Here is a 13,508-nt window from a genome sequence, read left to right as displayed (position 1 = left end):
AAAAAACAAAACAAAACAAAACACCAGGAAGCTGCCCAGAGAGGGACAAAGTCTCTGACAAGCCTGGGCACTAGCAATGAGTGCAGAGCAGGGCCTGAAGCCATTTTTTTAATTATTTTATTTATTTATTTATTTATTGCTTTTTGGGTCACATCCAGCAATGCTCAGGGGTTACTCCTGGCTCTGCACTCAGGAATTACTCCTGGCGGTGCTTGGGGGACCATATGGGATGCTGGGAATCGAACCCAGGTCAGAAGCACGCAAGGCAAATGCCCTACCCGCTGTGCTATTGCTCCAGCCCCCTGAAACCATTTTTTTATTTTGAGAGCATGCTTGAATTTGAGGTGTTTGTTTTTTCTTTTCAGCAGAGTGCCAATACCCAGCGTTAATTATGCAGGGATTACTCCTGCTTCGGCAATCAGAGATTACTCCTAGAATGGCTTAGCGGTCCATATGGGATACCTGGGATTGAACCCGAGTTAGCCGCAAGCAAGGCAAGTGCCCTCACCACTGCACTATCTCTTTGACCCCAGAATGCTTGAATGCCGGGCTAGAGTAGCAGGAACAAGAGGAAAAGGCAACTGGCAGGCAGAAGCAACGCCCACACCCACTCATGCACCCGCCTAGCGTGATGCAGAGGGCTGGGGAAATGGCTCAGGGCCGGAGCATCTAATCCCTGGGCCCAGCCGGCCAAGTACTACAGGGAGTGGTCCCTGGAGCTCTGCTCCGGAGCTACCGACCCCAAAACTAAGAATGCTTGATTCAATCTTCTTTTCCTGAGAAATGGGTTTGGTTGGTCTCACAGCAACCAACGGCCACAGTTTGCTTTGACTCATCAGAACAATCACACACTGTTTGGATTTCAGGTATTTGCATGTTAGTCTCTTCCTTCATGGTTAAGAGTCTAAGCTTCTGTGGAAGTGAGGGCTGGAGCGGTAGTCCAGCAGGTAGGGCTTATCTTGCACGCGGCTAACCCAGGTTCAATTTCCCACCCCATAGGGTTCCCCAAGCCCACCAGGAGTGATCCCTGAACACAGAGTCAGAAGCCCTGAGTATTGGTGGGTATGACCCCAAACAAATAAACTTGCCTTCCTGAAGCAAACCCAGTTTGATCCCCAAAACGAGAAGGGACCCCTGAACACAGAGCCAAGAGTAAATGCTAAGCATTATTAGGTGTCGTCCACACCCACTCCCTTAAATAATAAATACCACGTAAGATCAGGGGCAGGAGAGATAGTACAGGGCTTCAGGAGCTTGCCTTGGATGCAGCCCACCCTAGTCCAGTCTCTGACACTACAGATGAACCCCCCTAGCACTGCCAGGAGTGACCCCTGAGTACTGCTGGTGTGGTCCCCAAAACCTCTGAAATAAGAACATCTTCAAATAACATTTAAAGGAGGTAAAAGGGGGCTGGAGCAACAGTACAGCAAATAGGGCATTTGCCTTGCAAGCAGCTGACCTGGGTTCAATTCCCAGCATCCCATGTGGTTCCCCGAGTACCGCGAGGAGTAATTCCTTACTGCAAAGCCAGGAGTAACCCCTGTGCATTGCTGGGTGTGACCCAAAAAGCAAAAGTAGATAAAAATAAAGGGGGGGAAAAAAGAAATAAAATAAGATTTAAATGAAATGTTTTAGCCGAAGCAAAGAAAAGAACCAAGGGGCCTGGGACATGTACCAAGCAAGGGAGCTCACGCACATAGTGGGGCCATATTAACAGGGCCCAGCTGCCAGCCGGAAGGAGCTTCCAGGGTCCAGGTCCCATGTCATAGAAGCAACACCAGAGTTTCGACACCTGCCTAAGAAAATGAATGACTCCGGGCTGTTTCCTCTGCGAATCTACCAGAGGCAAACTGGTGACAACCACTCTGTATGTTATATAAGATGTCCAAACACTTTTGCAAGTTGTTTCAGCGACGGCATACGTTACCTTGGGAAGATGTGTACGGTTCCGTATAGTGTCCGTTATAATGCAGTTGGGGTGGGGGAGGCATCACGTAGGACTGGGGTTTAGGCTAGGACAGAGAGTGGAAACGGGGTTACACGGGACCGTCGGTAATGAACATCCAGTCAGCCCCTGATGCTTTCTTCATTTTCACAAAACACCTGAACAGGAGTTTAGTCTCTTATAGGGAGACCTAGAGGCATACACTGTATGGCACTGACCGTGCCAAACCCTGGACACCGATATCGGACATCAGACAACACAAGAAAACAAACTCCAGCTAGAAAATTAAGAGCAAAAGGAATGAGCTCAAACTTCCTGAATCGCATATAAACATTTGAATAAGAAATCTAGATGGAACTATTTAATCTGATTAGGCAACATCATTGAGTATTTTAAACATTCAATTTGTGTTGCTCTGGAAAATAATCTAGCATATATTCGATATCAACTTTTTATTAGTCTTACCTAATCATGAAAATTTTCAATATTAGGTTGGGCATAGTATTTAAAGGTGTACGTAACATAATGGATACTGTCATTATCCAATAACTAGTTGGACTAAAATAAGGGGGAAAAAAATCACCGTTTCTTTGATTGAAAGAAAATCTACCAGTCCAAGTTGGTGTCACAGAAAATTTAACACCATCGAAAGCATCTTGTCTGGAGGAAGAAGGCATTAGAGACAGTGAGGAAAAAAATAAAGATGATGACTTTTTTTTTTCCTTCATTCTTACCAGAGACATCCTGGAAGATGATCTCCTCCTAATGAGGTTCAGTGTGACAGTCTGAGTTTGCCTGGAAGAACAGACACAGTTCTGAGAAGGCAGATATGCACACACATTCCCTTATATACCTGCAATTTGCTAAATCAATAAGTCTTCGCAACCTAAGATAACAGGAGCCAGAGTGACAGTACAGCAGTACTATCACCTGCTGTACCATCATCACTTGCCTTGCACGCAGCAGACCCAGTTCGATTCCTGGCATCCCATATGGTCCCCAGCATCCCATATGGTCCCCCGAGCATTGCCAGGAGTAATTCCTTTTTTCTTTTATCACTAATTTATTCTTTTCTTTATGGAATCATTGTGAGACACAGTTACAAAGCTTTCATGTTTGAGTTTCACTCATACAATAATCAAACACTCGTCCCTCCACCACTGCACATTTTCCGCCACCAATATCCCCAGTATACTTCCCCTTCCCACCCACCCACCCACCCCCACGCCTCTATGGCAAACAATTTCCCCCATCCCTCTCTCTACTTTAGGGTATTACGGTTTGCAATACAGATACCAAGAGGTCACCACATTTTGTCCTTTATCTACTTTCAGTACACATCTCCCATCCCGAACAATTCCTCCAACCATCATTGACTTTAGTGATCCCTTCTCAATTCCAGCTGCCTTCTCCCATAGCTCGTGAGGCAGGATTCCAACTGTGGAGCAATATTCATGATATTCCTGGCCCTGTCTCTACTGTCCTTAGGTGGTAGTCTCATATTATGTTGTTTTATATTCCACAAATGAGTACAGTCATTCTCTGTCTGCCCCTCTCTTTCTGACTCATTTCATTTAGCATGATACTCTCCATGACCATCAAGCAAATTTCATGACTTCATCTTTCCTAACAGCTGCATAGTATTCCACTGCGTAGATGTACCAAAGTTTTTTTAGCAAGTCGTCTGTTCTCAGGCTATTGTGAACAGTGCTGCAATGAACATACAGGTGCAGATGTCATTTCTACTGTGCTTTTTTGCACCCTCAGGTTATGTTCCCAGAAGTGGTATTGCAAGGTCATACAGAAGTGCAATTTCTAGTTTTTTAAGGACTATGCATATTATTTTCCTAAAAGGCTGGGCCAGTCATCATTCCTACCAACAATGAAAGAGAGTCCTCTTCTCCCCACATCCAACTGGGGCTCGAAGGGGCCGGGGTGGGGAAGGAACCTTGGGAGACTATGGAGGGTGGAGGGTTAAAACTCTGATATGAGGATGGTGTCATAGCACAGAAAAAACAAGGTAATAATGGGAGTGCTGCTGTAAACCAGAATATCTCAAAGAAAATAACTGGACAAGGGAAGAATCTGTATTTTCAGGACTAGCTCAACAGCTGTGCAAGGCATTCAAACCTACCAACCCCCAAATTTCTGCCATACCACCTCAGGACCCTAAGTGAGGTCCTTTCAGTGAAACCCACATGGATGGTGTGTCCGAACTGTCTTGAAACGCTGCTGAACTACATATCAATGTCTTTGTTGACACTGGTGTTGTGAATAGGAAGACGCCACATTTAACAGCCTTGACATTTTTGCCTTCATTTCCTCCCTGCTGTAAGGGTGAGGTATAAGCAAACTTTGAGGTTTCTACTCAGTCTATCAAAGACTGTCTGAAGAAGCTGCCTTTCACTGTAAATTCAAAATCTAGAAATGGGCTGGGGATGGCCCTCCGCAGATCACCCTGTGCCGAGCACAAGCACTGCCAAAATAAAAAAACACTGTCAAATACTGTCCTCCCATGGTTCATCTATTTGCTCGAGCGGGCCCAGTAACATCTCCATTTTGAGACTTGGTATTACTGTGTTTGGCATATCGAATACGCCATGGGTAGCTTGCCATGCTTTGCCATGCGGGCGAGATACTCTCGTAGATTGCCAGGCTCTCTGAGAGGGGAGGAGGAATCGAACCCGGCTTGGCCGGGCTGGCTACACACAAGGCAAACGCCGTACTGCTGTGTTATCACTCCATCCCACCAAAATAAATAAATCAGATCAAAGCAGGACTAGAAAGAAAGGGTTCTTGACAGGCTCTTCCAACATGGCAGATGTGCCCAGCCAGCAGCAAGAATAAAACTGCAGCTTCCTGGGCTGAAGTGATAGTCCAGCGGGTAGGGCACTTGGCCCTACATGTGGCTGACACAGGTTTGATTCCCAGCACCCCATGGGGTTCCCCTGGACACCCCCAGGAGTGATCCCTGATTGCAGAGACAAGAGTAGACTCTGAGGGGCTGGAGCGATAGCACAGTGGGTAGGGCATTTGCCTTGCTCGTGGCTGACCCAGGTTCGATCCCCAGCATCCCATAGGGTCCCCCAAGCACTGGCTGCACCCCAAAACCCCGGTTCCCCCCTGCCCATAGAAGGTCTGCAATGCGCTCTGTCTCATCCTTGGCTTCCAAACTGCGGGGGACCCCACACTCTCCTTTCCCCACTCCAAGGTGGAAGAGGATCTTTCCTCTCTCCTCCTCTCTGGTGGAGATGGACAGAGGCAGGAGGACTCTGCACCCCCAGTTCTGGAGGGAAGAAACTTTCTTGGGCACTATGGCATCTCATGCCGAAGCCAAGCCAAGAGGAAGGCTCCCATTGTCCCCGTGTCCTCATGAGACAGGCAGGATGGCGCTGCCGTTCTCTAGTACTTGCTAGATACAGTGCTGCTTGGACCCCAGGTGCGGGAAGGCCTGGCCAAACCTGGCAGGAGTCTCTGGGGCTGCCCCCAGGGGACCATGTGATGCCGAAGGACAATGTCGCACATGCACCTTCGCCCCTATACTTTTGAGGGGCTGAAGCGATAGTACAGCAGTAGGGTGTTTGCCTTGCACACGGCCGACTCAGGTTCGATTCCCAGCTTCCCATATGGTCCCCTGAACACCGCCAGGAGTAATTCCTGAGCGCAGAGACAGGAGTAACCCCTGTGCATTGCTGGGTGTGACCAAACCCCCCCCCCAAAGCCCTATACTCTAAACTATTTTGTTCTCTGTCCCTTAACATTTCTTTCTTTCTTTCTTTTTTTCTTTCTTTCTTTTTGACAAATGGTGGGGCGTGGAGGCTCAGCCAGAAGTACTCAGAAGTCACTCTCCATCCTCTGTTTAGGGATCACTCCCAGCGGTGCTGACCGTGCAGTGCTGGGGAACAATAACAAACCTGGACCTCCTTGCAAAGCTCACACAGCAAATTGAGCTCTTTTTCTGCCCCATCTTCCACTTGAAAGACGTGGGTGCCGCTGAGGTTGCCCAGGGGTAAGGTGCTTGCCTTATTTGCAGCCAACACTGGCTCTATCCCCAGCAAGGCACAGGCCCCAGGGAAAACCACCATGAGCAACCCTCAAGCACAGACCCGGGAGTAGCCCCTGAGCGCCACCAGGGGGAGCCCCAAGCCCAAACACTTCCCTGTACCACCCCAGACGCGGACTCTGGTACCTACAGTGCGGCTTGTTTTTCTTCTTTTCCTTGGTTCTGGGCCATCCCTGGCAATGCTCCAGAGTGCTCCGGCTTGGTGCTTTGGAGACTGAACCTGGGCTCTCGGCCCCTAAAACCTAACTTCTTCTGCTGTGGGTCATAACCCCAGAACAGGTCACATAACGTTTCTAAAAGTTTTTTTTTTTTAAAGTCAATGTCTGGGGGCTGGAACGATAGCTTAGCGGGTAGGGCATTTGCCTTGCACGCGGTCGACCCAGGTTCGATTCCCAGCATCCCATATGGTCCCCTGAGCACCGCCAGGGGTAATTCCTGAGTGCAGAGCCAGGAGTAACCCCTGTGCGTTGCTGGGTGTGACCCAAAAAGCAAATAAATAAATAAATAAATAAACTCAATGTCTGGTGGCTGGAAAGGTAGTTCAGAGGGTTGGAGCACATACTCCACATGCAGAAGACCTGTGTTCAATCCCTAGCACTCCTCGGTTCAGTCCCTCAGGCACTGCCAGGACAAGACCTTAGACACTGTCAGGCATGGCCCTCAAAGTAGCACTGTAGTCCTGTTGTTCATCGATTTGCTCAAGCGGACACCAGTAACGTCTCCACTGTGAGACTTATTGTTACTGTTTTTGGTGTATTGAAGACGCCACAGGTAGCTTGCCAGGCTCTGCCATGCGGGTGGGATACTCTCGGTAGCTTGCCAGGCTCTCTGAGAGGGACCGAGGAATCGAAACAGGGTTGGCTGCGTGCAAGGCAAATGCCCTACCCGCTGTGCTATCACTCCAGCCCCCAAAGTAAAGATAAATAAGCTTCTTTATTTACAGTGTTTGATTTGCATGCCTACTCCACACACCTGTATTTTATGGCATCACATGGAAAATTCTCAGGTGAAAAGGGTCAGAGGTAGAAAGTTTAAGAAGCCTGGATCCAAATGTACCTTGTTTGAAGGGAATGAGAGGAAAACCAAGACCAGGGGGGGTCTGTGAATTCTATATATAGTATGAGGTCACATGAGGCACACAGGACATAAAACCATCCAATCACCATCAGATTACAAATGAATGACCTTGACATCAAGTTCTTTATTGGGGTGCAGATGTCACCTAACAGGTCAGGGGTGACCACTTCAGGCCTGTGGTTTTAATGTTCATCGCACTTGAGTTTTACCCACCCCAGACCACGAGTACATGTCTACTGACATATCAGAATCATTGCGATATTCATTACAGATAAACAGTCTACGTTGCAAGTTTTAAAATAAAATACTAGGTTTCTGGGGACTATAACAGCAGGGAGGGGCCTGCCGTGCACATGGCAGACCCAGGTTCTACCCCAGGAATACCTGAGCACCAGCAGGAGCAACCCTGAGCACAGAGCTAGGAGTGAGCCATGAACTGAACTGGGCACCTCCAACTTGACAAAAGGAGCAACGTTAAATGCAGTTTTCCATAAAGCTGTGCTATCGCTCCAGCCCTAAAGGTAAAGGCCCTCCCGTTGATCGTCGATTTGCTCGAGCGGGCCCAGTAACGTCTCCATTGGAGACTTTGTTGTTACTGTGTCTGGCATATCGAATACTCTCGGTAGCTTGCCGGGCTCTCATTGAAAGCTATGGATTCATTTGCTTCACCTGGAGTGATACCTTCCCAGTGAAAGGTATCATTTCTTACAGCACCCAAAAGGAGAGAGAGAACAAAAGGGAATGCCCTACCTTAGAGGCAGGGTGGGATAAGGGGGGATTGGGGGGTAGGAGGGATACTGGGATCCGTGGTGGTGGAGAATGGGGAGGCACTGGTGGAGGGATGGGTACTCGATCATTGTATGACTGAAATCCAAGCATAAAAATTTGTAAGTCTACAACTATACCTCACGGTATTTCACTAATAAAAATTTAAAAAAAAAAAAAGAAACGTATCAGTTCTCCACAGAATTAATTGGTCATCAACCATGATTACCCACGAATCACAAAATGGACTTTAATCGTGTACTGATATACAGAGTTAATTCAAAACAAAATGTGGACAATAATCCATCAAACATAGCAAACACTTCCACAAATAATATTCAAAGTTTTCTGATGCTGATATAAGTAATATTTGCATCTGGGGGATCACATTAGTGTGGGTTTGTTTATATGGTCAGTAACCAACAATGGAACAAAGGTTTTATTTCAAAAACTGGGTCATTTATCATAAACAGTAATTCCTCTTCTCTCTGATTTTTTTTGGAGGGGAGGGGGGGTTCGGATTGGGGGCCACCCCTAGCAGGATGGAATCCGGTCCTGTGTGCAAAGTCTGAGTTCCAGCCCAATGCACTCTCCCCATCCGCCCTCTGAACTTTTAAATTGTTAACACTAAGTGACTTGCCAAAACTTCTCAAAACAAAAGGCATTAAACCACCATCCAATATTGATTGGAAAAGGATTCCATTATATGATTTATTCAAAATAAACAACTGGCTCACCGTTATTTTCCAGGAGAAAAAAATGAACCGAGGAAAAGATGTCTCAATAAAAATCAATATTCTTAAATTTATGAAAAAGACTTTTACACCTACGAAACCAATTTCGACAGAGTGTTGATCTACTGCCTGAATCTCAGAACATGCTTCAATCTAAAAACTTTTTTTTAAGTCTTTACTGGACTAAAGATTTTTAACTTTTACTTCACAGTCAGGGGCTGGAGTTATAATCCACTGGGTAGGGCACTTGCCTTGCATGTGGCCAACCTGGGTTCAACCCCAGCACCACATATGGTCCCTCAAGCCCTACCAGAAGAGATCCCTGAGCACTGAGCCTGAATTAAACTCTGAGCACCAGCACCAAAAACGAAAACAAAAATAAATAAGTAAAACAATAATGTCACACTTGGATGGGAAAGCAGGTAGCCCAGAAATTGCAGACAAATGTTCCTAGACTAGCAGCACTACTGACTCTGGCCAGCAGGAGGCACACACACACACACACACACTGATGCACCCCATCCCCAGACTGGGCACGCAGAGGAAACAGGGTGTTCCTCCCTACTCTTGGTACTTCTGAAGCCCCTCCACTGAGGGGTGCATGCTCTGCAGTGAGGGGCTGGGTTTGATCCCTGGCACACATGCTCCCCCTGGTACCATCAGGAGCAACCCCTATACATCACCCCAAGCACTGTGCTTGCCGGCAGAGAAACGGGCCCATTTCACAACTACTCTTGAAAAGAAATAAGTCACTGCCAAGTCCTCCCAGGTAAACGTGTCCGGGCCGAGAACTTGGAGGTCTTCTGGGAATGAGGGTGGGTGGATTCCCCCTCCTGCCTGAAGACACAGCAGCCGGCAGCCACACCCAGCATTCTCCAAGGCCCATTTCAGGATGGCACCTCATCACACCACCATGCCACCAAACCATTCCAGATCTGAAGCGTCTCCACAGCGACTCCTCTATATTCCACAGCACTGTGGGCTTAGTCGGATCACAACAAGTCTGATGGGAAAGTAGCAGAGAATCCCCCTAAAACAGTCCCACAGAAGGCTCAGCTAGCACCAACCAGCCCAGGAAATCCTCTTGACAACCACTTCAGTTACATCCGTGTGAGGTGTAACAAAAATTACAAATTGTTTTTTTGTTTTGTTCTGTTTTGTTTTTGTCTTTTTACTTTTTGGGCCACACCAAGCCATGCCTACAGAGGTTACTCCTGGCTTATGCACTTAGGAATCACTCCTGGCGCTGCTCAGGGGACCATATGGGATGCTAGGAATCAAACCCAGGTCGGCCGCATGCAAGGCAAATGCCCTACCCGCTATGCTATCGCTCCAGCCCCACAAATTGACTGCTATGGGTCTAAGTTCTGATCATTCCATTCGCCATTGTGCTATGACAAACAGTACAAAGTCAATCTGTTTGTGCCTGAGAAGGGAGCAAGCTGGGGTGGTGAACAGGAAACTGGGAGTGATTCCTAAGTGCATTAGCCAGGAGTAACCTCTGTAGGCATGGCCTGATGTGGCCCAAAAAGTGAAAAATAAAAAAAAAAAATTTAAAAAAAATATATGTGTAATTATTGTTACACTGGTGGAAGGACGGTCACGCTGATGACAGGACTGCTGTTGGGACACACAGTGCCTGAAACAACTGTCATAAACGTCTTGGTAAATCATGTTATAAGAAATATATTTGGGGGGAGCTGGACTGATAGTACAGCGACTAGGGCGTTTGCCTTGCACACGGCTGACCCGGGTTCGATTCCCAGCATCCCATATGGTCCTCTGAGCACCAACAGGAGTAATTCCTGAGTGCGTGAGCCAGGAAGAACCCTTGAGCATCACCGGGTGTGACCCAAAAAGCAAAATAAATATATTTTTTAAATGCATATTGCAGGGAGTAACCCCCAGCACTGATCACTGTGAGTCAAACAAACCAAAGATAAAACACCAGGCTGGGGATGGGCAGGAAGGAAGAGCAGAGCCCTAAAGGACGGCCGGGTGAAGGTTCCACGTGGATTCTGACGCCACACCTGCCGCATGGTGCCAGAACAGCACTTTCTTCACAGACTTTTTCCTCAAGGACGTGTCCTTCTAGCACCTGCTTCTTTTTGTTTGTGTTCTGTTTGTCGGGACACACCCAGAGGTGCGCAAGGCTGGCTCTGCACCTGGGGCTCACTCCCAGGCAGGGCACAGGGGACGCTCTGCAGAATCAGGGATCGAACCCAGGTCAGCAGGCACAAGGCCAGTGCCGCACCCACTTAACTATCACTCCAGTCCCACTGTCCCCATTGATGACGGGCGAATGGGCTGTCCTCCTTCCTACTTGACACGACCCCCACACCCAGCTCCCCACAAATCTTTGAGGACCAGGCATCTTCCAGATATTCTTACAAGAAAATGAGGGGCGACCCTCTCTTTCTCCCTCCCTTCCCTCCACACTCTCCCTCTCTCCTTCCCTCCCTCTCACTCTCTCTTCTCCTTCTCCCCCCCTTCCCCCCTCTCCTTAACACCTTCTCTCTTTTTGTTTTTTTTCGTCTTATATTTATTTATTAAATCACTGTGGGAAAAGTTACTAAGCTTTCAGGTTTAAGTCTCGGTCATACAATGATCAAACACCTTTCCCTTCACCAGTACTCACATTTCACCACCAAGAACCCCAATATACCCCCCCAACACCTTCTCTTTTTTTTAAAATCCATTATTTGTTTATTTAGCTGCCAGAAAAAAAGAATAACAACACTGCTGTTTTCCAGAATTCAAGATTAACACTCAGATACTGAATATTAGAATCTCGCTTTTAAAGAAGCATTGAATTTTATTTATATTTTCAGTTTTGGGGCCTCACCCAGCAATTCTCAAGGGTTACTCCTGGCTTTCCACTCAGAAGTCACCTCTGGTGGTGCTCAGGGTTATATATGGGATGCAGGGGATTGAACCCAGGTTGGCTGTGTGCAAGGCAAGGACCCTACCTGCTATCCTATCTCTCTGGCCCATGAAGAAACCCTGTATTTTAAATATGATCGCTTCTTTAGGCTCTCATTAATCCCTTCCCCATACGAATCACGCCACATCTGAAGGAGCGCCACGTTCTCAGCATCACACTGCACACAGAGCATTTGTCCAGAGAAGAGAACCACAGGGGGAGGAAGGGGGAACGACACTTTGAAGGAGTGAGGGCGAAGAAAACTCAGTGCAATGGGGTGCAGGGCGGCTGGTTCCCACTGCCTCTTTTTTATTATTATTATTTTAATGAATCACTGTGAGATACAGTTACTGACTTACAAACTTGCGTGATTACATTTCAGTCATACAATGACCGAGTACCCATCCCTCCACCGTGCCCATTCTCCACCACCAATGTTCCCAGTATCCCTCCCGCCACCCCTACCCCTTCCTAGTCCCTGCCTCTGTGGCAGGCACATTCCCTTTTACTCTCTCTCTCTCCTTTTGGGTGTTATGGTTTGCAATACAGGTACTAAGCGGCCATGATGTTTGGTCCATAGTCTACTTTCAAGCCCACATCTCCCATCCCGAGCGAGTCCTCCAATCATCACTGACTTAGTGATCCCTTCTCTATCCCAGCTCCCTTTCCCCCCCAGCTCACGAGCCACTGCCTTGTGAGAGGGCTGAGAGTGTGTGACTTCCCAGCCAAGCCTGGGGCCTTGATGGGCATTAGCAAAGGGAGGATCCATGAATTCTGGGAGCCAGGGTCAAGGTCGGCCGTAACTCGGAAAGGGGCAGGGGAGAAGAATGGTTTAGTTTGGACCGTGAGTCCAATTAATAACGAGAGATGTGCGAGGGTCTCACCCATCCAAGAGATGGGCAAGTGAGGCAAAGGGCGGGTGGCCACCAGTGGCCACAGGAGTGAGGACAGTCTGTCACAGGTGGTGGGGCTGGAGCAAAACCAATCACCATTTAGACGTAGGCTTGCTGGAGAGCTGTCCTGCCACGGGGGGCCTGGGTGGGTGCCCTGGCTGGGGTTCTCTGGGTTCCCTTCCTCAGCTCAGGAATAAATGGACTCAGGAAACAGGCAAGGCCCAGGGAGAGGGTCCAAAAAGTCAGAGCGCATGCCTGGCCCACACAGGGCCCTGGGTTCAATCCCCGGGTGTACCCCTAGAAACTCCACACTGCTAGGAAGGTCTCCACACCCCGTCAAAAAAATGCAAAGAAAGGAGTAGGGGGCAAAGAGAGAAACAGCAGGCAAGGCACTTGCCTTGCAGATGGCTGACTGGGTTCTATTGCTGGCACCATATATGGTCCCCCGACACCCGTTCAGGAGTGATCCCTGGTCACGGCTGGGTGTGGCCCCCAATAAGGAGACAGGAGTCTATAGTTGGAAGTCTGCCTCATGAGCTGGGGGAGGAGGCAGCTGATAAGAGAAGGGATCACTACGTCAATGATGGTTGGAGGGATCGCTCGGGATGGGAGATGTGTGCTGAAAGTAGATATAGGACCAAATGTGACAGCCTCTCGGTATCTGTATTGCAAACCATAATGCCCAAAAGTAGAGAGAGAGTATGCGGGAAGTTGTCTGCCCTAGAGGCAGGGAAGGGTTGGAAAGGGGGGATACTGGGGACACTGGTGGTGGAGAATGTGCACTGGTGGAGGGATGGGTATTTGATCATTGTATGAGTGAAACGCAAACATAAAAGCTTGCAACTGTATCTCACGGTGATTCAATTAAAAAAGTAAATAAATAAATAAATAATTTTTTTAAAAAAAGAGAGACAGGAGTCTGTCTGTCCCCCACACAGGTGGGGAGCTCCCCTCGGGAAGGGTGGGGGTGAGGGGCTGCACATGAACCAACACTCAACAAGGGATGAAGGAGTCTGATCTCAAGCAAAAAGCTGATGGGGATGCCCAGGGTGTCAGCCAGTGTGCCCTGGGGATGACCAGATAGCCGAGGGGACAGATGAGAGGGAAC

At 48.2% G+C, this 13,508-nt stretch overlaps 1 protein-coding gene across 1 annotated transcript in view; it reads right to left on the bottom strand.

Annotated features, from left to right (window-relative positions):
* PTPN21 (protein tyrosine phosphatase non-receptor type 21) overlaps positions 1–13,508 on the bottom strand; it is a 93,798-nt gene that overhangs the window by 22,179 nt on the left and 58,111 nt on the right. Inside the window, exons 11-12 of the mRNA XM_056134022.1 lie at positions 2,680–2,740; positions 1,928–2,012 (exon numbers count right to left, since the gene is read on the bottom strand). Coding sequence (XP_055989997.1) covers positions 1,928–2,012; positions 2,680–2,740 — 146 coding nt within the window. The remainder of the gene's footprint in view (positions 1–1,927; positions 2,013–2,679; positions 2,741–13,508) is intronic.

This window comes from Sorex fumeus, unplaced genomic scaffold (assembly GCF_029834395.1).
Source record: "Sorex fumeus unplaced genomic scaffold, SorFum_2.1 ptg000098l, whole genome shotgun sequence".
NCBI classification, from domain to species: Eukaryota; Metazoa; Chordata; class Mammalia; order Eulipotyphla; family Soricidae; genus Sorex; species Sorex fumeus.
The sequence above is the reverse complement of the archived record's forward strand: the minus strand, read 5'-3'. Positions and strand labels throughout refer to the sequence as shown.